This window comes from Branchiostoma lanceolatum, chromosome 6 (genome assembly GCF_035083965.1).
Source record: "Branchiostoma lanceolatum isolate klBraLanc5 chromosome 6, klBraLanc5.hap2, whole genome shotgun sequence".
Classification (NCBI taxonomy): Eukaryota; Metazoa; Chordata; class Leptocardii; order Amphioxiformes; family Branchiostomatidae; genus Branchiostoma; species Branchiostoma lanceolatum.
Window position 1 is genome coordinate 13,931,598 of NC_089727.1, and position 22,843 is coordinate 13,954,440.

The 22,843-nt window shown below is 39.9% G+C and overlaps 1 protein-coding gene across 6 annotated transcripts; it reads right to left on the reverse strand.

Moving 5' to 3' along the window:
* Positions 1 to 50: 50 nt before the first annotated feature.
* On the reverse strand, positions 51 to 22,804 carry LOC136437364 (serine/threonine-protein kinase Nek1-like). 6 transcript variants are annotated; one of them, XM_066431936.1, is made up of 39 exons: positions 22,391 to 22,804; positions 21,204 to 21,239; positions 20,923 to 20,983; positions 20,547 to 20,644; positions 20,104 to 20,187; positions 19,834 to 19,901; positions 19,514 to 19,600; positions 18,786 to 18,840; positions 18,541 to 18,584; positions 18,140 to 18,220; positions 17,653 to 17,728; positions 17,393 to 17,468; positions 16,921 to 17,014; positions 16,648 to 16,699; positions 16,369 to 16,485; positions 15,817 to 15,879; positions 15,404 to 15,487; positions 15,054 to 15,152; positions 13,872 to 13,996; positions 13,401 to 13,546; positions 12,957 to 13,102; positions 12,533 to 12,592; positions 12,256 to 12,371; positions 11,942 to 11,994; positions 10,124 to 10,161; positions 8,565 to 8,769; positions 7,926 to 8,201; positions 7,179 to 7,454; positions 6,477 to 6,761; positions 6,134 to 6,227; positions 5,868 to 5,940; positions 5,489 to 5,694; positions 4,991 to 5,085; positions 4,516 to 4,689; positions 3,982 to 4,155; positions 3,443 to 3,579; positions 2,918 to 3,050; positions 2,541 to 2,579; positions 51 to 2,048 (listed from the first exon to the last, which is right to left on the reverse strand). In XM_066431936.1, the coding sequence occupies exons 1-38, from the start codon at positions 22,505 to 22,507 to the stop codon at positions 2,572 to 2,574; spliced, it is 4,212 nt and encodes a 1,403-aa protein (XP_066288033.1). In that variant the 5' UTR covers positions 22,508 to 22,804; the 3' UTR covers positions 51 to 2,048; positions 2,541 to 2,571. The 6 variants fall into 6 exon arrangements, with proteins under 6 accessions (XP_066288033.1, XP_066288034.1, XP_066288036.1 ...); XM_066431937.1 differs by lacking the exon at positions 2,541 to 2,579 and having other exon boundaries at positions 6,134 to 6,203; XM_066431939.1 differs by lacking the exon at positions 2,541 to 2,579 and having other exon boundaries at positions 3,982 to 4,089.
* Between the last annotated feature and the right edge of the window lie 39 nt (positions 22,805 to 22,843).

Genomic DNA, 22,843 nt, shown 5'->3' on the forward strand with positions numbered 1-22,843 from the left:
AACTATATCTCCATTTTTCATGGAGATAATAAAGACAATGTACACATGAAGTCAGTGCATGATATATTTTTGGAATTCTCTCAATGGTCTTCAGGGCAAAAACACAAACTTGGATGTACATCTTGGACATATGTATGTAAATTGACAAAAAAGAAGTGCACCTATCTCTTTAATGAGGCACATACAAAAAAAATCGTGCTGGAGAGTTAAACCTGGAAGTTGTCGGGTAATTCAGTTACATGTATAGTCCAATATATGGGTGCAAACACATAACGGCTGTAATGTATAAACACACTGTGTTATAGACTATATACTAGTATGTACATACAGACATCTGTGTTCTGTAAATACCCATTATTTTGTCATCATTCAATCACAGCAAAGATTAAGATGCAAACACAGTTTGCAAAATATGCAAAATACACTACATAATATTACTACATACATCAATGTGCTTATATTTTTGTATTGTGTACAGATTTTTTTTACATCATGTAATGAAGCATGGTATTGGTACCTATCATAAGAATATGTTGTGAAAACTAGAGAAAAGTTATGTATCTCACAGGACATATTGTATAGAAACCAACAGACTAACTGAAAGAAGACAGAAAGAAAGCTACATGCTTCACATGAATGACAGAATACGCAACTAGAACCGTTGAATTGGAATGTTACAATACATGTACGTAAATCATGAACAAATTTTGTAACACGTTTGTACATGAACATATAAATGTCACAAGTATGCACAAAGGTTTTTGCACATATCAAAATACATGTATGCACAATCAAACTGAAATTGGAGACACAATCAAGCTCACAAATTGTACACAAAGAAACAAATGGCAAGGTATACGTAACACTATCAAATTCAAAATCAATGTTGCAGACAGTACACAGCCTTACTACCAAGGGTTTAGAGAAGATAAACTTGGTCTCTTTTTAAAATGATATGAGATCATTAATAGTTTTAATATATATATCTAGTGATAAGCAGCCGGTTCATGGAACAGTGATTGGTCAAATATACACACATGTAGCTACTTGAGGCACGACTTGGCGAATGGTGACTGTTTAAGCAGCAACGATACAGAAATGTTGCCACATCTCAAAAGGCTACACACAGGTAGATGTAAATATACACTTTTCACATCATTAGGCTATCTGCTCCCTTACTATTGACAATTGAATGGATTGGAAAATACTCTCCTATGTTCAGTTAGCCACTGGTGCAGAAGGTCAGTCAACAAGCAAGCATCTGCATGGTCAATAGCGATGTTCCATGATATATTTGTACACTTCTAGTGTTGACTATATTTACTAAGGAACTATCTCACTGAGAAGCAAGACCATCTCAAGAGAAGTAAGACTATCTCACCAGAAGTAAGACTATCTCATTGGATGTACTTCAGTCACAAGTGCTCAAAGGTCACATTTTCCGCTGTACAAGAATCGACTAGTACGCTACATCAATTTTGTGTTTCAAACTGCAAAGCACAGCATGTACAATGTAAGTATGACTACTAGTAGTAGGCTGTAACTTGCACATAAACTATCAAACTCCTTGTTTGTCCAAGCACTAATAGTGAAAGATACATTACAATACTGGTCTACAGGTGAAAGGGTTTCGATCTTGCAAATCACTGCTTCATGTGGTGTATATTTACCATTATAATTATATAACATTCATATACAGCAACCTCTGAAGTTCTACATAAGGGATGGCTTTTGTTGACTTGTCGTGCAATACTTTTTTTGTAAGCGTAATACAGTACAATGTTACACTAGGCAGCAGCAGTGCAAAGCTATATCATCTACAATTGGTCAACCTGAAAAATACCACATCATTTTCCCTATCTTTTCTTTCATTACAGCACAAAAAATATACAATTCCACATCAAATCATACCCTTTCCAATGTTATATCTAACCTTTCAATAAAGCCCTATGATATCATATCTATATAATATTTATCTAACTATATTCTAGTGTGCAGCATGTAACGTTAGAATGTGAAGAAGTGGTCCCATTAGTGTCAGTCGTTATCTGAAAAATAAACAACAGCATATATCAAAAATCACAGTAAGTTCATTGAACTGAGAAAATATTATGAACAGTTTATTGTCTTAATATTTGGGATAGAATCAAATCTATGACTGTGATCCTGATTACCAATGTGGTTGATGATTTAACTCCCATTACTTTTGATTTTGATTTACTGCATTTTTTTCTTGTAAAGTTCTTTGGCTTGGCATACCATTTAAGTTTGGCCATATAACATATATTATAAGAATGTAAAAACGATCAGAAAATGGCAAATCAGCCAAAAATGCCATAGAACACCCGCCACCAAGAAAGTCTGTGCAGAAGGGGAGCCCTGATTATACAGAAGACTGAACTATGACAGACATTTATTCATTCAGAAATCTACATGAAGCTTCGGTGAGAATTTAATCTACTACTGTATAGCTGCATGCAGATTTTCAGTGATGTTAGCGTACTGCTTTACGCCACCTATTATAATGTGTTTTTACTAACCATTATATGGTTAATACTTTCCCTAGTCACATCATTCGTCTGTCGAAAGACCAAAGAAAAATTTCCACACATGAGTTAAACACACAATTAGTAAACAAGAACAAGATGAGGTACAAACAAACAAAAACATATTAAGTACACGGGTCACAGTGAAATGGTAACACAGAACGGCACCAAGCCTACTTTGCTAAACTTGTTGAGGGCATTTAGTTTATGGATCAATAATGGAGTCAGAGTATGTCATACTTGTAGATACAGAAAATAATCAAACTTCAGTTTTAAAAAATGATCTAGTGTTGTAATAATTCTACAGAACACAAATTTCCAAATAAATATTAAATGTAGTTTTTTTGATGAAGAATAAAAACAAACCTTACCTTCACAGTATGCCCCATCAGCCATCACTAACTGGAGGATCTTGGGATACAAGAACTCCTTCTCCTTGCCCAGGATCTGACCTACGACCTTTGGTCCCTCATCCATGTTCTCATCCTCATCTTCATGGAAGGCCTGGAGGCATTTTCAGAAATAACAATCAATATGGAATGGCCAGAGAGACGTTTACATACTGTATTGTTTGCACAAATGTTTGTCTGGTAGTATTTGTTTTACCTGACATTGCATCATTTCTTGCATATCAGCCAGTTAAGAAACTAGCAATATAGAAGATACAAATTCATACTTTTGCATGGCAGCAATGAAAAGTTGTCACGTTTGGAAAAACTTTGTGCCAACCAAAAAAGTGTGATCGGCAATATTGATTTAATGTATATGCGGTACATAAAAGTATGATAAATTTAGAGAATCAAGTTCTTTTATTACTAAGAATAAACTATTTTCAATGAAATCTGATTGTCAATCAAACTTCATTGCTTCAAAGTAGACGAATGATTTTGTTGCACCTGGATGGCCTTGTAGGCTTTAATGAACACGTCTGGACCAAGTTCATCCTCGAGTCGCATTCTGGTCTCCTCCAACCGAGAGAAGACGCTGTCATCGTCACCATCACTCAGACTGTCTCTCTCATCACTCTCACTGTCTGCAGACACAACACAAACAAAGTGTCAACATACACAAAACAAACCTACTCTTGTAGATATTTGGCATGTGTTGATGACAGGAACAAAGATGTGTTACAGCAGCATGGTGTTGTGGAAAATGCTGGGAAATTAGTACAAACTATAACATTCAGGATGCAAGTTATCAACATAAGAACAGGAGTTATCAATATGGGCTGAAAACATGAACATACATTTATTAGGTAGTGATACAAGCACAGATGATCCTCGTTTTGGAATACTAGGGATACACTTTAAAAAACGTGATGGTTTAGTAGATAAAGTAAATGATTTCTATAATTAGAATTCAATGAAACTGTTAACAGTAATGACAACAGCTTGGCAAAGACAGACGTTGTGGCTCTCAACTGAACTCAAGTAACCTTTGGAGTCCTCTAGAGCCTGCCTAAGTAAAGTAAGGAATGTTTTCTCCTCGTCTTCTTCTATATCCTCATCAGCTGTGGACCAGTAGTCCTCAGGGCTCCCCCAAGCTGATGACAGGTGAACAACAGGCAAGACAGGTGAGCTCGGAAGATGAAGAACAGGAAGAGGATTTTCTATAGATCAAAATAGAACGGAAAACTAAGAACTGCAGGAAAGAACAGAATAACTGCAAGGAATGGAAGATAGAGAAAGCCTTAGGGCTCTAACCTACTTTTAACAAGATACAAAATTTGCATGATGCCACTGCAAGTAAATTTTCTGTATGAAATCAGCATTCCTTGTCGCCAGATTTAAAAAAAAAAAAAACATTTTTTTACCCTCTGCTGATGGTCAACATAACGAAAATGTGCACTAGATCTGAAGTCTGTAGAGGATGCCATCCATAAAATTTACTTGTTGTGGCACAACAGAAATCAAAGGTTCATTTTCTTATGATACAAACATGCAAAATAATGATAAAAGCAAGACTGTACCAGATTGCCACTCTTCATTGAGGGGTTCCGTAGGGCTGGAGCGACTGTCGTCATCCTCCTCCTCCTCTTCCTCCCCTCCCTCTGCGCCCTCTGCCGCTGCTGTCTCCGTCGTGTCCACATCCTTCTCATCCATGTTGTCAGCCGTGTCCTCTGCCTCGTCACCCCCCTCCTCACCTGGAACAGAAAACACAGAAATTTTCCTTTTTAAAGTATCTGTAAACTTTCATTATTACATGTTCACCATTAACATAGAAACTGTGCTTCGAATTCCTTACCGTCTCCACTGTCTGACAAATATCTGGATAAAAATCTACTATTCAAAACTCAATCCCTTTGGATGTGACTCTGTAGATCTGCTCTACCAATCAACTTCAATCTACCAATCTCTGTAAGGTGATCTGAGTTCAAAAATAGCAATAGGATCTGAGTAAAATAGACAATCAAGGGGCCAAGAATAATGCCTTGAGGTACCCACCACTTGTGCTGTCCTCCAGTAGATTTTCCATGGACTCCTTCATCTTGTAGTAGTCCTGTAGGTCCTCCCCTTCATCGCTTATCTCCTTCTCCTCACTGAAAGGTATAATAGCATCAAAGTCAGTCCAACAAAGTAGATAAGGTGGTGGCAAGGTGCTCTTCTGACATAGAATCTAAAGCTTCTGGGTTCGAATCCCTAGTAGGCCCCAATGTTGTGCCCTTGGGAAAGGCACGTAACAGCTATTTCCTTTCTCGGCTCAGGGAAAATGAGTACCTAGCTGCACTTAGAGATGTCCTCTCAGATGGCACGTAAAGTCCCATGTTCTGTGTTTGAAGAGAGTCCACCTCAAGCACCACAAAGAGTAGGGGTCCATCCTGGTGTGATAAATCAAGCCTATCAGTCTGGTCTTATGCAGCTTGTACATGTACCTACTGTACAAAACAGGTGTGTTACATCTAAAGGCGGTTTATCATTTATGTAGAACAAACAAATACTAACCCTTCTGGCTTCTCTTCCCCCTCTGCTTCATCGTCTGCGTCGTCCATGGACAAGCGATGATCCTCTCCGAGCGGTGTGCCAACATCGGCAAGCCCAAGCGAGGCACGGACCGATACTTGAGCGTGCATCTCATCAAAGAACGGGTTAAGAGCGATGTCTGTCTTAAACAGGCTGCTCAGGTCTGGCATGGAACAAGTCCTCAACATCTGTAAAACGTGAGAAGATTCCAAGGTGATTCCAACATTACCTTTATACTAATTAGCTACAGCACAGCAAATGTTTGCCACCTAGCAGAACTGAAAAGTATTGCAGCCCAGCTCAATACATGTATTACACTTTCACATATACAATAAATGCATAACACTATAATTCATCTGACCTTGACATTTGGGGAGTCAAAACATCCTGTAGACAGCCCTTCCAGAATCCCTGCTCCTTTTGCTGTTTCATAACTGTGATAAAACAATAGGAGACATATTTAAGTGTTATTATAAACAGGTTGTCATCTATTCAAACTTGCATTCATTATAACACAATACCTTTCTGTTTCAAAACTCATTAATATTTCAATGGTCATGGAAAAACAATAAACCTGAAAAAGGAGAAAACTAGGAACCAACTTGAACTGCATTACAAGATACTCACAAGGACACTTCCTCAAGCTGTAAGTCATTGTCTTCTTGGGGGTTTTGTTCTTGCTGCTCCTTGGGTTGCACTTTGGTGAACAGAGGTTTTGTATCTAAGGTTAGATAGTCCAGAAAAAAAGAAGTTTTTATGCATGCCACGCAAAATAGTGCATTATAAGTCATTAAGTGCAAAACAGAAACAAAAGCACATCTTCCCATAAACCAAAGTAAAGGATGTAACATAATTCAAACTTTTTAAGTGCATCAAGAGCTCCACAATATACATCTAGATTCTCAGAATAGTTTTGCATGTGAATTTCATATCAATCATTTTCAAAGTAGCTTCAATTCTCCACACAAACCTTTAGTGGGAGTGACCACCCTAGGACTGACAGACTTTGCCCTTGGGGTAGTACCTTCCTTGTCCTCTTTTGTTGGGGTCTTTGCCTCATCTTCCCCTGGGGTGGGGGAGGGTTTGTCCTCCTGTGTGGGACTGGACACCACAGATTTGGGGCTGGCAGATTTGGGCCGCGGGGAGGCGTCAGGCTTGACCAGTGGTGAGGTTGGCCTGGGGCTGACCGACTTTGGCCTTGGGGAACGTTGGGTCTTACCATCGTCAGCAGGGGTGGGGAGGTTGTCAGGCTTGTCTGAAACACAACAAAAACAAACAGTTAAACTGTGTTTATCAACAACAACAACTTTTTCAAGGCAAGTTAACTTTTGAACTGTTAGGATATGGTCATTGACATTAATTTTCTGAGGGGTGTACAAAATATTGCATCTTCTTTTAAAATTGCATCTTCTTTTAAATGTACCGTATTACACTTTGCATCATCTTAAAATCCAAAATGGGAAATTATCAATAGCAATATGTCAGGATGCCTACTGTTTACATTACAGCTTAACATGAATTCATATCAAGTTCAGGCATGGATTTCACAGATTTAAGTACATGTATGTTGCAGTAGAGACAACATTTAACATTTAGCTTTTAATGTAATTTAGATAAGTTACAAAATGAATTAATAAATGAAATAAATAAATTATAAATAAATGAATTATACCTTTGCTGTCAGTTTCATCCCCTCCTGCCCATGCACCCTTGGTCTTGGGTGGGCTGTCCTCGGTTTCAGCAGCCTCAGTTTTTACACCTTCCTCTGTTGAGACCACTTCTACCCCATCATCGTCTGTAGCTCCAGCCTCATTGATGGTGATAGTCTTGCCAATAGGGCTGGCGGACTTCTCTATTGTGATGGTAGCCTTGCCAGCAGGCGTCTTGGGCTTCAGCACATGGGTGCCCACCAGTGGAGACTTGGAGGGGGCTGAGCCATCTGGCTTGTCTGAGGGAGAGGCAACAGAAAAGGCAAGGTGATTAATGTGGCTAGTAATCTAAGGGAAGACAACTGTACCAGGCTTCAAAAGACTTGGCAGGGCATGAAATACTGGGAGCATATGATTTGTACACCCAAAATCGGAGCCATGCACGTAATTTCTGACTGTGGGTGCACTGGTGGACATAGATATTTATGTTGGATTTTGTACCTAAAGTTACTATAATTTTACACTAGCATACAAGACACAGGCTATTCCAGTGGCATTAAAGTGTCAGCAAAAAATATAAAAACTTTTGTTGTACTACTAATTTTCAAGATAATAGCTATAGAACTTAAGTTCATCACAACTTTTAAGAGACTGCGCATGCTAACATTGTGCGTGTATGTCGCCTTTCAGTCGCGTGCGTGTCGCGTTACATTTTAGCGCCTCTACCCGTCAGAGTTTGTCAGGGTTTTGTAGCACAAGCACACACTTACCCTCTCCCTTCCCCAGTGGGATGGTAAACTTGATGCCCTTCTGTTCCTCCTTACTCTCCTGGTCCTCCAGTTCTCCCTGGTACCCCTCCAACAGCGCCATGGTGTCCTCGTTAAGCTCCGCCTCCTGTAACACGCGCAGCGCTGTGTTCGCCGGCCCGCCCCACCGCTTACGGTTATCGTCCTTTGCTACGGCAGCCGAGCTCGGCTGTCCCCACTTCTTTCTTTCGCCTCCACCGGCTTTGTTGAACACAAGAACCTTATCATCTGCACCAGTCGCTAGATGGGACAAAAAAAGGATTCATACTTTTTTAATACTACATGTTGTAAGATGATACAAAATGAAGTCACATCCAGGCTGTTAACAAATTAACAGTAAGAGAGAAACATGCAACAAAGATACATTGTTATTTGTAGACAACTGATGAGCAAATATCATAAGTTTTAAGAAATTCTCATATACAAATAAAGAGTAGCACCCTTCTTTAGAGTTTTAGAATTATACATTTCAATAAGCATGAAATTTTTGTATAGTGCAATCTTTAAAAAATCTTTTGATGTCTCTAATTTTCTGACAGAAAAAAATGAAAACGTTCATCCCCACTTCGTTCTTTGACAAGGTTCAAATAATGCTTTGCTTACCCTCCATATGTGAGGCCGTCTGCTCTAGAGTCATGCCTATCAGAGGGCTGACGGGCTTGGCTGGCCCCGCCCCCCACTTCTTCCTGTCACCAGCGTTCTCGTCAACCTTGTCCGGAGGGTTCAAGTTCAACCGCTTAAGGATCTTCTCTTTCTCCTTCTTCAGGGGGGAGGTGTTTTCCTCGGTTGGAAACTCTTTCCCATCACCCTGTTTTTGCCAGAATTATTTTAGTTTTTATAATCATATGCCAATCAGCTGAATTTCTACTACAGTCAAACCTGTCTATAGCGGTCACTCAAGGGACTGGCCAAAACTGGCCGCTAAGGACAGGTGGCCGCTATGGAGAAAATGTCGATTAATTGACCACGAGTGACACATGTTTTCAGTACCCACTGAGATACATTTATTCACCGTACAGTACACATGTAAACAGGTAAGGCACATTTTAGAAGTTCGATTGTTGTTCTTTTACTCCTAGTTAGTTAAGAACAAAATACATGTTGCTCAGTTGTCACTAACTGTTTGTTTTCGACCGTTTTCAAACATAAAATCGTGGCGACAATTTTCCTTAGTCTCTTGTTGTGGCTTGTGTTGATTAGCATGTACCATTATGCTAATAGGGTTCTCAGAAGAAGGTCGTTCTTTTGAGGGCTTTTTGTCTTTTCAGCAAATTGCAACAGCCCAAATTTTACATCTTAGTAATATTATTCACATTCATTTTGAACCTTTTGGTTTAGTAATTATCCTCAGTGATACTTTGCAGCAAAATAAATTTAGTATATTATACCTCCGTAACAGTGGTGTCTTCCGTTGACCTTTATGCTGCTACCTATCCAGTTTGTATCAGCGCCATTTTGAAAATTGCGCGAAACACGTTTTGAGCACAATTTGAATGAATTCCCGGTGAAAACGGAAATTGGACCGGCATTCAAACATTTCACGAACTTACCGCATCAGGTACATGTGTGGGCTGTATTTTCCAAAAAGCTGCCGTAATATTTGTCCAGTCGAAATGCACAGAAATGGTCAATTTTACCACGATGTACAAACGCAAGCCCTGTGAAGAAAACTATAACTTGACTTCGCGTCAAATCATGGATTTTCTAACAAAGATAAAACATTCTGGTTTTCTTTATTATGATCCTATCCAGTTGAGTCCACATAAATTTGATAACTGCGTGAAAAAATGAAGATTTTGAACCCGGCGTGCGGTGGCGATGCGGCTTCTACCGGCGCGCTGTGACCGTTATCGGCAGTGTTACTGTACTCGCGGGACCGAAAATCGTCTGGCCGCGACCGCGTTGGACAGGTGGCCGCTATAGCCGAATTCTTAATGCTTATGTCAATGGGAAAAATCCAAGGGACCGACAAAAAGTGACCACTATGGGCAGGTGGCCGCTATGCAAAGGTGACCGCTAATACAGGTTTGACTGTATGTAAAGAAGTGAACGTAAGTAAGTAAAACAATGAAACAGACCTGTTTCATATAAGTTTGTAATACCTTAGGATTCTGAATATATACTATAACGATTATAAACACATTAGAAAGTTGTATACTTACAGCTCCCACATTCTCCAAAGCGGCAGTAAGCCCAACCACTGTAAAAGAACAATGTGTTCATTTCTCAATCAAAACATATGTAATTCTGAATGGAGTTTGAACTATAAACGCCAACACAAAAATTGGACTTACCCAAATTTTCGACTGAACAGCACCAGTCTTTGTCAAGGAATGAGCAATCCACTGCTTCTGTGACGTCACGTTATGCAGATGAGACACGTGACTCAGACAGCAGTGGATCATAGGTTGCAGAAAGTCTATGGCGCCCTCCGTCTCTGTTGAGGGATGGTTGTAATGCCCGGATGTAGATGGACTCCTTAATCCCTCTCGCAAAAAATTCCGATTCTGTGTCCAGAATCTTAACCTTGTCCAATGAAACCGAATGTCCAGGCGACTCTAAGTGAATGTGTTTTGAAACTTCAGAAGAGGTTGTGCTCGGACGCTTGTGTTCGTTGAAGCGGGTTTTCAGTGAGCGTTCAGTCTCTCCAATGTACGTTTCTTTACACTGGCCTCTAATGTTTTGACCTTGACAAGGAATGAAGTACACCACTCCGCACTTGTCCTCCCTAGGTGTTTTATCCTTAGGCGCTACTAGGGCATTTCGAAGTGTTTGTTGGCTTAAAACAGGTCTTTATGCCATGTGATGTGAAAATGCGTCTAAGTCCTTCAGACACCCCTTTCATGTAGTTCACGTTTGAGAAGGAAGAGAATAGATCTTTAGCGTTCCTTGACACTTTAACAACAGTACAAGAAGACGGGTCACTGCAAGTTAAGATCTACCGCAAACCCACGCACACGGACCAGTATTTAAACTTCCAATCAAACCACCCCTTGGACCATAAACTCGGGGTTGTCCGTACCCTTTTTCACAGGGCGGAAACCCTTATCACGGATCCACAGGACAAAGAAGACGAGAAACTTCACATTACAAGTGCCTTGAAAAAGTGCGGTTATCCCACTTGGGCTATTGAGAAAGCCACTGCGCCCAAACCCCAACGGCCCAGCAGTACTAACAAGACCCGGAACAACAAGGGAACCAACAGGGGATTCGTCACTTTGCCCTACACGAAAGGGGTGTCTGAAGGACTTAGACGCATTTTCACATCACATGGCATAAAGACCTGTTTTAAGCCAACAAAAACACTTCGAAATGCCCTAGTAGCGCCTAAGGATAAAACACCTAGGGAGGACAAGTGCGGAGTGGTGTACTTCATTCCTTGTCAAGGTCAAAACATTAGAGGCCAGTGTAAAGAAACGTACATTGGAGAGACTGAACGCTCACTGAAAACCCGCTTCAACGAACACAAGCGTCCGAGCACAACCTCTTCTGAAGTTTCAAAACACATTCACTTAGAGTCGCCTGGACATTCGGTTTCATTGGACAAGGTTAAGATTCTGGACACAGAATCGGAATTTTTTGCGAGAGGGATTAAGGAGTCCATCTACATCCGGGCATTACAACCATCCCTCAACAGAGACGGAGGGCGCCATAGACTTTCTGCAACCTATGATCCACTGCTGTCTGAGTCACGTGTCTCATCTGCATAACGTGACGTCACAGAAGCAGTGGATTGCTCATTCCTTGACAAAGACTGGTGCTGTTCAGTCGAAAATTTGGGTAAGTCCAATTTTTGTGTTGGCGTTTATAGTTCAAACTCCATTCAGAATGACTTCTACCAACACAGATGAACTTTCAAGTGAAAACATATGTAACATGGTGATCGTAGCAAAAATGTCATTAACTTAGTCCAGATTTTTTGTTTTACAAAAGGAGAAGATAGGAACGTATTACTGAAAATGATGAAGGTAAATTGGTACCTGGTCCCTTGTATGCTTCTGGAATCTTTGGTGGTACACCATAGGGTACAGCCCTGAAATAACAGAAGGAAGAAACACTCTTAATTTCTTTGGTGTAAACCACATAGATTTGAAGTGATGTACAACTGAAGAAATTGAATGTCTAACTTTTTATGATTATTCATAGTATTGTATGACTGAACATTTTAAGGCTTCATTTTGAAAAATTCCTTTGGCGGAATACAAATAATGCTCACAGAAGCAAGTGTAGGATTGCCACTTGTATTCTAACTCTGCAAAATTGAGTGATTTTTATTCATATTCTATATACTGACCTGTTTTCTGCCCTGTCCTTCTGCTGGACTCTGGACATCTTCTCCTTCTCAGCTGCATCCCTTCTCTTCTTCTCCAGCTGTTCTTTCAGCTGCTGCGCTCGCTGGTCTGCCTGGGCCTTCGGGAGGAAAAAGTAAACAAAATGAAGAAAGAGGATGAAAGTACACTAACTCTACAGTAATGGATAAAATCTATGTGTCAATAATATGATTCAATGTCTTATTTATACCATGTGCCTGTATTCTTCATGTTTTATAATGACAAACCATTTATCCTTACCCTCAAAGCCTCAATCTTTTTTCTTCTCGCATCAACATCAAATCGAGGGTCTGGTACAGCCTGGAACAAGTCATGACACTGAATGTGAGTACATATGGTGAAGACTGAAAATGCCATCTTTACAACAAAAGACTTATGGTGCTAAGATTTCCAGGGTATCACACAATCACAAATTGGCACAAACATTTCCAGATCTGTACATTGTGTTTACATTTTACACTACAGCCACACCTCAAGCATGTTAAAGAACCAAACCCTTTTTCCAAAAAGAGGAGGGGTCCATCCCGGTGTAAATGGACCAAACCTTAGTCTCGTCTTATGTATCTTGTACCTACAGTACCAAACTGGTGTGTTATGCCTATGGGTGGTTTACCAGTTATGTGAAACAAACAAACAAACAAACTACTCATCGACTTGTCTTTACCGACACGGGTGTAGCAGCCGGTGCCCCTGCGGCCAGGGCCCTGCGTTCGTTGAAGTTCTGCAGGCGGATCTGCCTGAGTCTGGACAGGTACTCCTGCTCCTGATGGTTACGCCCCTCCACCGCAGACCACGGGCGCTTCTGGCCCTCTAAGTCATGAATTATAACAGAAACAAAGTCTTTTGAGCCTTAAGTATGTAATAGATAAAAACATGCTGTCAGCCCATTTATTTGAATGTATTTGAATGTATTTGTGACAGCTACAGAACTTGCTTTTGGAACTATTTAAAAAAAAATGAAATCAGAGGTCCAGTGGATTACCTCATTGGATTTACCCCTAAGTTACATGTACATGTACCTCCAAAAATAAAAGCAAAAGTGATAAAAAAAAGATTGACAAACCTTTACAAAGTAACAGTTTTACAACTTATATTCAGCCCTCCTTACCTGGTTGGTTGGGCCTGCTCACCCCCGCAGAGACTGGTCTGGCCCACTCGGCCTGCCCGCGGGCCTTGTTCACAGCAGCCTCTCGCTTCCGCTGCAGGAACTCGTCCACCACCCTGCCTCTGTCTGCCGCCTGCGCGCCTAGCAACCTACAAATGATTGACATTAGAGCAAAGACTACATTTTCCCATTGAAATTAAAAAGACATCTCTTTATTGTATAGTACATTTTTGGGTACGAATTGGTCAAAGTTGTCAATGGCGCTTTGTTTCATTCTATTCAATTCTTTCTGAAGTCCGTTTGATAGCTTTACTGAACTATCAACATCATCATCTGGTCATGACGACATCACAGGTGCTCATGGCCCATGAACTATATGCTTCCAAAAACCACAAAGATATGGTGAGCTTTAAAACTAGATTCTGAAGCAGATATAGACTGAAGATGTAACAGTGAAGGTCAGGGTGCCCTTACTTGTCCACAGCTCCCTGGCGTGCACGGTCCTGTGCCTGAGCGGCGCCCCGCTCAAGCTCTCTCCGCACCGCGTTCTTGTCAGGCCAACCTTCGTAGGGTTTTACTGCAGGGGCTACCTTAGGTTCCTAGGAAATGAAGCAAAAAATTGTAGTTCAGGACTACTGAGCAGAAGCACCTCCTAGCAACTTCAAAGGGAACTGCAAAATCTAAACTGGTGACTCATCCTATTCTCCAAGCAGAGGCTTCTATCGAGAGGGGTAGTTTTGTCCGGGATTTTAACGTTCCTCTCCTCTCACCTCTGCCTCAGAACGCATAAGGGCGGGGCTGTTCTTTCAGAATCGGTGTGGCTGCCCCTCCCTTTGTACCATTAATTCATCGTTAGGCAAAGAGTTTTACTGCCCGGGGATTAGCGCGGCTCCGGTAACTTGGGGGAGTGTGCAGCCAGCCGGGCGGGCACCCTGCTGTCTCCCCCACAATCACTTTGAATGGCTCCCGCCAGATTGAAAGCATCATAACATGAAGTTAACATTCCACACATGATGATAGATGTTTTTAAGGAATCAAAGATATAGATAAGATGTATAACTATATCCCAAAGTATGTACAGTGGGTCACTGCGTTTCTGGACCGGCAGACCGGAAACACCTGTGGCGCAAGGGCAGAAACACTAGAATCCCATGGCAGACTTAGCACCTACTTTCAAAATGGCCTTTATGTGTCAAAGTGATTAGATTTAAAAGGCTTGATGCCTTCCGATATCTTGCAGAGGTGAGAGGAGAGGAACGTTAAAATCTCGGACAAAACTACCCCTCTCGATCGAAGCCTCTGCTTGGAGAATAGACTCATCCAACATCCTAGGGTTCCTTCCTGCACCAGATGGTGCATAGAGCGGCGCCCATCTCCGTTTCAGTAGCCCTTGGGCCACACAACTTTGTGCAATCACTACAGCAGGGGGCTAGTCTACTGGTAGTGGTGTGTGTTTAACTGCCACACTTTTTCCCCAAATGCTGAGTACTAAGCAGAGAAAGCAGTAGGTACCATTTTTAAAGTCTTTGGTATGACTCGGCCGGGGATTGAACTCACGACCTACCGTATATGCAAGGAGAACACTCTACCCACTAGGCCATTGCATCCTGGGGAGCTAAATGCAAGGAATAGTAGACACTGAAAACTGTAACTTACAAATTGTGATTCCTTCTGCTGCTTCTCCAGCTTGTCCAGGTAGGCGTGGTACTCCTCATAGTTACCCCGTTCCCTGAGGGGCTTAGGGCCTAGTGGTTTCTAGAGAAAAGGGCATCAGAGAATGAGGTAAAGAAAGGACTTCCATGGTTGACAGTGTGATACTGTGCGAATTGAGGGCATTCCAGTGCATCTGTGCTTGTATCGGTATATAGCCTGTATCTGTATAGCCTGTATCACATGTCACATATATGCTTATAATATGCAAACATTGTTTAAAGCTATCTAATGAGGATGCCCCTTGGTGGTAACGAGTTCCACATTTTTGAGTTTCAAGCACGAAATGTTCCTACCTTTAACACTGGACCTCCAGCTGCAGCAGATGGTTTCTTCTTCTTGTCATCCTGATTGTCTTTGTTCTCTTCAGCTGGTTTATTCTGAAAAAGTTCAGGATTGTTAGTACATATATAAATCAATACATTACAATAGTACTGTGAATGCCCCTGTAAGTGACAAAAGGAAAGTGACAATTTGGGAACAAGGTTTGGAAAACAAGGGAACAATAAGTGTCTAGAACACAGCAAAAAAGCAAAAAACAAAACATTCATTTCGAAAATAAGACCATAAAAAAATCACTGCATACAAAGTTACATGGACAGAAAACCTCTCTGCTGTTCACTTGTGAAAAACACACAAAGATTATGAGAGAAAAGGAAGGAAGCAAAAAACAAATGACAAAGGCATAGACTGGGAGGAGAGTTCTAACCTCGTTAGAGCCTAGCAGGGTGAAACGCCACCCCTGTTCTCGCGCCTGGTTGATATGTTCCATCTGCAAAGGAGCATGGGAAGGGTCGTGCAAATTGGTGACAAGCAGACGAGGGGTAGAAGGGAAAAAGGGTTGAATTTTTGGCAACACATCAAAGAAGATGCCATGCAGTTTGAGACATGGATAAGGCATGAATTCAAAGTTTCTACAAGAAGCCTTTCAGAATATACAAGGAGCAATAAACTGTACGTTTGACACTGAACAATGTCATCTTGTTTATGTTTGAAATGTCTGACCATCTTGTTTATGTTTGAAATGTCTGACATTCATTTCAGCGGAACATTCATTTGTGGAAAGTACATTATGTCTTCAACATTAAGTCTGGCATTGATCATGGTTCTTCTTGTGTTTGTGGACTACAAACAGAATTGAGATAGAAAACTAAGTAAGATTACCATAACGTCGAAAAAAATCATGATTGGAAAAATAGTACAAAAGTAAAGAAACATGAACAAATAGGACTGACAGCCCCAAGATGCATTTTTTTCTTACCCTTTTCTTTTCGGAGAGTTTCTGCTGGTGTTGGCGTACACGCTCCTCTTGCTCTTTGACCTTTTGGCGTCGTCGAGCCTCCCTCTCAACCAAGTCCTTACGTTTCTTCTCAAGCTCCTTCATCAAATAGTGAGGAAGAAATGGTAAGGCAAACAAACAAAATAGAAAATTAACCATTTATAGATCCTTGAACAGGTAACATTTTTGATAACAACTTTTCTAATACAGTGTAACCTAAAGTTGATGTCACAGAATTTCATCGCTATATTTTATACTTACCCTTTGTCGTTCCTCAGCAGCACTCAGTCTTCTTACATTGTCTCCAGGTTTTCTGGAAAAGTTAGAACCATTACTAGTATGTGAAACCTTAAACACACTTTCATGTAGGTCGATGAAGGTTAGACATCCAAGTAATAAGACATGCCAAATAGCAGTTACCCAAGCAACTGCATAACAAAATACTTTTTATCAATAACAGATACAAAGACATGGCACAATAATACTACTGTAACTGCTTTTGGCTGAACTGTACTGTAAAATTACAAATTGTACCTGGCTCCTGCCTGTGGCTTCTTGCCACCCAAGGGGACTCCGTACTTCGCAGCTGGGTCACTGATACGTGGGCCAATCGCAGCAGGCTTTGGAGCTGTCACAAAATGATAGGATTTAATCTTTGTTTGATGAAGATTGACAGCTCTAAATCAGGGTAACAAGGGTGCATGCCACAACATATACTACTCCTGTATAACTCCTGCAATTTCTTTTAGCAGGCTATGACAGAACCAACTGTCAAGAAGGCTCTTAGACAACGTTTTCTGTCATAAGACACACATCCCCAAAAGTGAGAAAAATAAAGTCATAATGAAACATGCCCCAGGTCCCTTACTCAAAACAGTACCCATGATGTAATTGTAAACCACCTTTTCTGACACTTTCCTACCATAAATTGTAGAACTATGAAATGTCTATTCCTAGGTGTTATCAAAGATGTACAGTTTATAAGAGAGCCTACATGTACATGTACCTGCTCTGACAGGAGGCCTGGCTGCCAGGGGATGCTGCTTGTGCAGGATTGTGTGGCTGAATTCCTCCTGAAATTCCTGGGAATAGATGTAGTATTCATTTTAATTGGCTGGAAGAAATAATATTTAAAAAAAAGGTCTGACCATGAATTATTACTTTGTACAACAGAACATGTCATTGTCTGCATTATTTTGGAGCAATTTTACTATTTTGATTTTCAATTTGTCTTTTTCTTTAATCCTTCTTAAAGAAAGTCCTCACCGCTTGAGACAAGAATTTTTCTATTCTCTTAGAGATGAAGTTCTTCCTCAGGATACTGTTGATGGATGGACGATCCCTGGGGTAGTCGCAAAGAAATGAAAAAAGAAAAAAACAGCAAACATGTCAACATTTCTTGTTCAGAATGACCCTCAATCAGTCAATGGACAAAATCTACATACAGTCAAAACACTGCAAGAAGACCATTCAGGGGACCAAGAAAATCTAGTCTATGTGTTGACAGGTGAGAGACAGGATTCTTAATTCTTGTGTCAATGGGAAAAATTATCTAAGGGACCACCTGAGCAAGTTAGTGATCATATTGGCCAGGTGGTCCATATCTAGAGGTGGTCACTTATACAGGTTTCACAGTAACTTCAAAAAGTTCAGAAATGGAAATAAACTGTTTATACATCAAACTTATAACAATATATATAGTTACAGATAAAGCCATAAACATAAACAGGACATGTAAAGACTGTCCTTGTACCTTGGATTCCTCTTGAACAGCTGTGCGACCAGGTTACGCAGCTCGTAACTGTACCGCGGGCTTACGGGAGGGTACGAACCCCTGGAGACAAGAAGGGCATTGTGTGAAGATTGGTACATATGTTACCCATAGTTTGATGAAATAACTTGAAAGATAATCGTTACTTATGCAGGAGGATTCTACCTGACTTTGCCCATTATCCTATTCATAACAAACATAAATACATGTATCATTAACCTAAAAGTATACATTCTTATTAGTAAAGCATTACCACTATGTGTAGTTGCGTACTTCTACTACGTCTGTATGTGAGCATTGTGTGAAGAACATTCAAGGAAAGATCATGGTGTGGTATGTAAATGTTTTCTGAAAACCACTACAGAATTCTAAGTAATTAGTACCTGATGATCTTTAAGACCAGATTCTTCATATTTCCAGCTTCAAACTGAAAGAAACAAGTCATTTTAGATAATCATTGATATTTGAAAAAGCAAAAAGATACCACTGACTTTCCCTTCATAATAGGATTATTTCTCCTTAAGAGCTATATCATAAAGGAGGCAAGGATATGCCCCTTTTTAAAACAGAAGCTTGAACTTCAAGTTCAAGTTCAAAACAGAAGGAGCAAAGAGCAAATTGAACTTACGGCATGTTTGAGGGTGCACATCTCATACAGTACACAGCCTAAAGCCCATATATCACTGTAAACACAAACAATACACACATAATGAGGCATTACATGGGCATACAAACAAACAACACATCACAACGTACATTTTTTAAATCTCATACAGTCGTAGAAACCGACATAAAACAGACAATTATACATCAGGGCTCGAAATTCCTTTTTGGAAATAGGTGCACTGGTGCACCGAACCAAAAAAATTAGGTGCACAGAAATAATTTTGGGTGCACCACACAAAATGAAGTTGAATGTCAGCAAAACATATTTAAGTTTAATAATCTGTAATTCTATAGCTAACTTCAAAATTTTAAACAAGTAATGCATCAAACAAAGTACAACAAAGGTTATATTACTTTTTCAGATACTTGAATTTCAAGAATGGTTTGTATACTAGTGTACAATGGTATCCCTACCTATAGACTACAAAAATATCTAGGTGCACCAGTGCACCCACAGTCAAAAATTAGGTGCACAGCTCCAATTTTGGGTGCACACAGGTGCACATGCACCCAGTATTTCAAGCCATGTACATAGACAGGGAACAATCCTAACAATTGCCATGGTCTTGCACAAAGAAATATGACAAAAAAATCTTGGTCTTTATTATATCATATATACCGAAAAACTTTGTGTGTTAATGTATCTTTCTGATATATGTGACAATACTGTCCATAAAGCTTTTGTTGTACCTTTTATTGTTGTAAGGTCTGTTCTCGCACATCTCTGGTGACAGGTAATATGGGGTTCCTATACATGTTCTAGCAAGCTCCATAGTGCTGGAAAAGTACAGATACAAAAGAATTTACATCTTTTTATTGCAAATGTCAAAATCATATTCATTCGCTACATACATGTAGCATAAATCACAAGGTCATGTACATGTATGTCCTTAACTGCTAACCGCAAACAAGCCTTTACCTTACCCCTTCAATATTTAGATTTTAATGATGCCATGTAAGCATTGATGTATCAAATGAAGAGCTCAGGTAGAGGTTGAGTGTATGCTCACTTGTTGAGAACTCTAGCAATCCCAAAGTCTCCCAGCTTGATAGCACCGTCTCTCATGAGGAAGATGTTCTGGAAACATAGCATAGGATTCAGAGACTAAAATTACCACCAGGTACCATAAAGTAAATGAGCAAAAAATGTGAAAACCAGCTATTCAACCAGAAATAAAAAGGTACATATGATGTCTCTCTTGACTTGTGTTGACGCCCATTATCAACAAATTACCGATACTTTCTTCAAAAGGAAAACACAAAACAAGACTAGCTGTTACCTGTGACTTGATGTCTCTGTGCAGGATCTTTCTGTCGTGCACATGTTTGAGCGCCAAGCACAACTGTACAAACCAGTTCATCACCTGAAAAGAAAAAAAGATTTTCAATGTCTAGGCATTGTTACAACTACCTAGTCTAGTATCTAGGCTTTGGTCTGCTCCTCAAAGGCTTAGTACAAGTAGTAGGCAATGAGTGACCACTGGGGAGCAGACCAATGCTGTAAAAGGCAGAATACCAGGCTAACAACCATAGTCAACCAAGTTTAAATATTCATCTTCTTTATTGTACTAATTGCTAATTGTAGGGCAATGTTTTGTGGAATGTAACACAGGTGTTTAAAACAGTTCATGAGTATCCAAGTATGAACCCTGAGTGAGCACTACAATGCAGGACGTAGTAATATTCTTCACTTAGTGGAACCATTTCAAAGAAAATGCCATACCTGATCTTCTGTGAAGAGAATGCCCCTCTGTGCATTGATTCGCTGGTACAAGTCACCTCCATCACAGAAGTCCATCACTATGTACAGGTTTCCAACCTCTGAGGGGGGAAAAGAATGACATGATTAGCAAAAGACATGAAAATAGGAATTGGAATAACTGCTTTGAAATGAGTAAAATATTGGCCTTTGACTATCACTAGATTTTATTAACCTTTCTTCGTCTTTTGAAATGTATGATTGCATGGCTTTTTAAAATTTTCTTTCTACCAAATTGCAACATTTACTAACATTATGAATATGATGCTAACCAGGGGGTATTTCTAACTTAAAAAAATTCTGTGAAAACTTTCAGACTTAAAAACATAACATCACACACCTTCAAACGACTCCTGATATGAAACGATGTTTGTATGCTTCATCTTGGAGAGTACCGTCACCTAAAACACAAAAGGTCAAATAGTTGTAACTAGATATACAGTCGGTGTATACAAAAACATTGGTAAATGTGAAATAGGTAATGGTATTTTGAAACGATCTACATGTATTTGTACTTTTTTTAGACAATAAAAGGAAGCATTGCCTCTAAAAAGTTAAATACCAGGTAAGTGGTAACCATCAAAATCACAGTAATACTAATACATGTAGTTAACACTTTACCTCTCTCCTCGACTCTTGTCTTTCCTTTGGTGACATCTAAAAAGACAACAACAAAATTTGTTTAAAGTTACAACAATCAAACTATCGACCTTTACAATGTAATCTAGTTAGAGTGTCAGAGGTGTGTGGAAAATATCAGTAACGTGCAAACTTGAAGGTGATCAACAAATGATATCATCCACCAGATAGCAAGGCGACCATAGAACTTGAAATTAATGGCATATTTAAGATTTGGGTCCATACACAATGTTTGTGCACAACTGAAATACATTCACCAATATGAATTGTTATTCTGCCCATTTCAACCTCCCAATTCTATTTGTATTGCCCTTTGTCAGCAGGGCCAGTCCTTTTTAAAAGCCATGTAGGCTAGTTGGGCAGCCCGGGCTGTGCATGCTGAACAGCCAAACCAATAAATTTAAAAAACAAATTACTGTATATGAATTGATATGTGGTTGAAGCATTCATGCTTTTGCTGCTATAAATGGTACACATACTTTATTTTTGTAATACAAATTGGTATTTTTTCTTCTGCCAATATAAATTGCAGCAAGAAGGCATGCACCTAATACGAGTAAAATCCTACCAATGTGTGATGAATAATTCAATGCCCAAAATACACAATGAGTCATTCAGTGACATTCGCATGATCAAAGAATCTTGCAGAGTAAGGTACTAAGGTAAATTGTTGAACTCCATACTAAGACACACAGCCATAGATAAAAATCTGATTACAGTTTCCATGGAAACCAATTACTACCGGCAGCCATCTTGTATGTAAATGAGCCACCAGGCTAAACCCTCCCTTGTCAAGGTCTCTTCAAATGTCATGGAATCAGATAATAATAACATAGACATTACAATAAATCAGATCCATCTAATCGAAGTGCAGACCATGAGGTTAAAGAAAGCACACCTGCATAATCTTATTCTAGTCAAACACCTGTGAGAAACTGAAACCACCTGTTTAAAAAAAACGTCATTCAGATTTAAACTCATTAACACCATTGTGCATTATTTTGGTGTGTCATCAGCTCATGAATATGACAGAACTTGCGATAAAAAATGCCTTTACATTCTATGTGGCCAATTTACCCTATTTCAAAAGTGAGAATATCGCGTACAATACCAAGAATACACATGAATATTTAACTAGCTACCAACAAAACGTGTTTTTGGTCACCTACCTTTGTTATACTAATTTCTTTGATCACATACTGCTTGCCATCCTTCTTGTTTCTGACCAAAAACGCCTTCCCGAAGGAGCCTTCCCCGATCCGTTTGACTTTTTGGTACTTCTCCATTCTGATTTCTCACGATGTTGTTTTAGCCAAGTCAACCGTACGTTTGAAAAATCAAGAAATTTCCTCTGCAATTATGAACCCGCTCCTTTGAACGTCGCGACAGCACAAAAACAGCAATTCCACAACCTGAGAATTTCCGTATACCTATACAGGAAGGTTCGTCACGCTTATTGACGGTCGAGATGTTGTTTGGATTGATAAAAGAAGGCTAAAATTTGTAAATTTTAGAGGAATGGACTCAAAAATAAACGATATTGGCCGCCATCTTGAAAAATGCCGCCTACGCAAAGCATGCTGGTTACCGCGGAGACTTTTGAATGCAAGACCAACTACGTC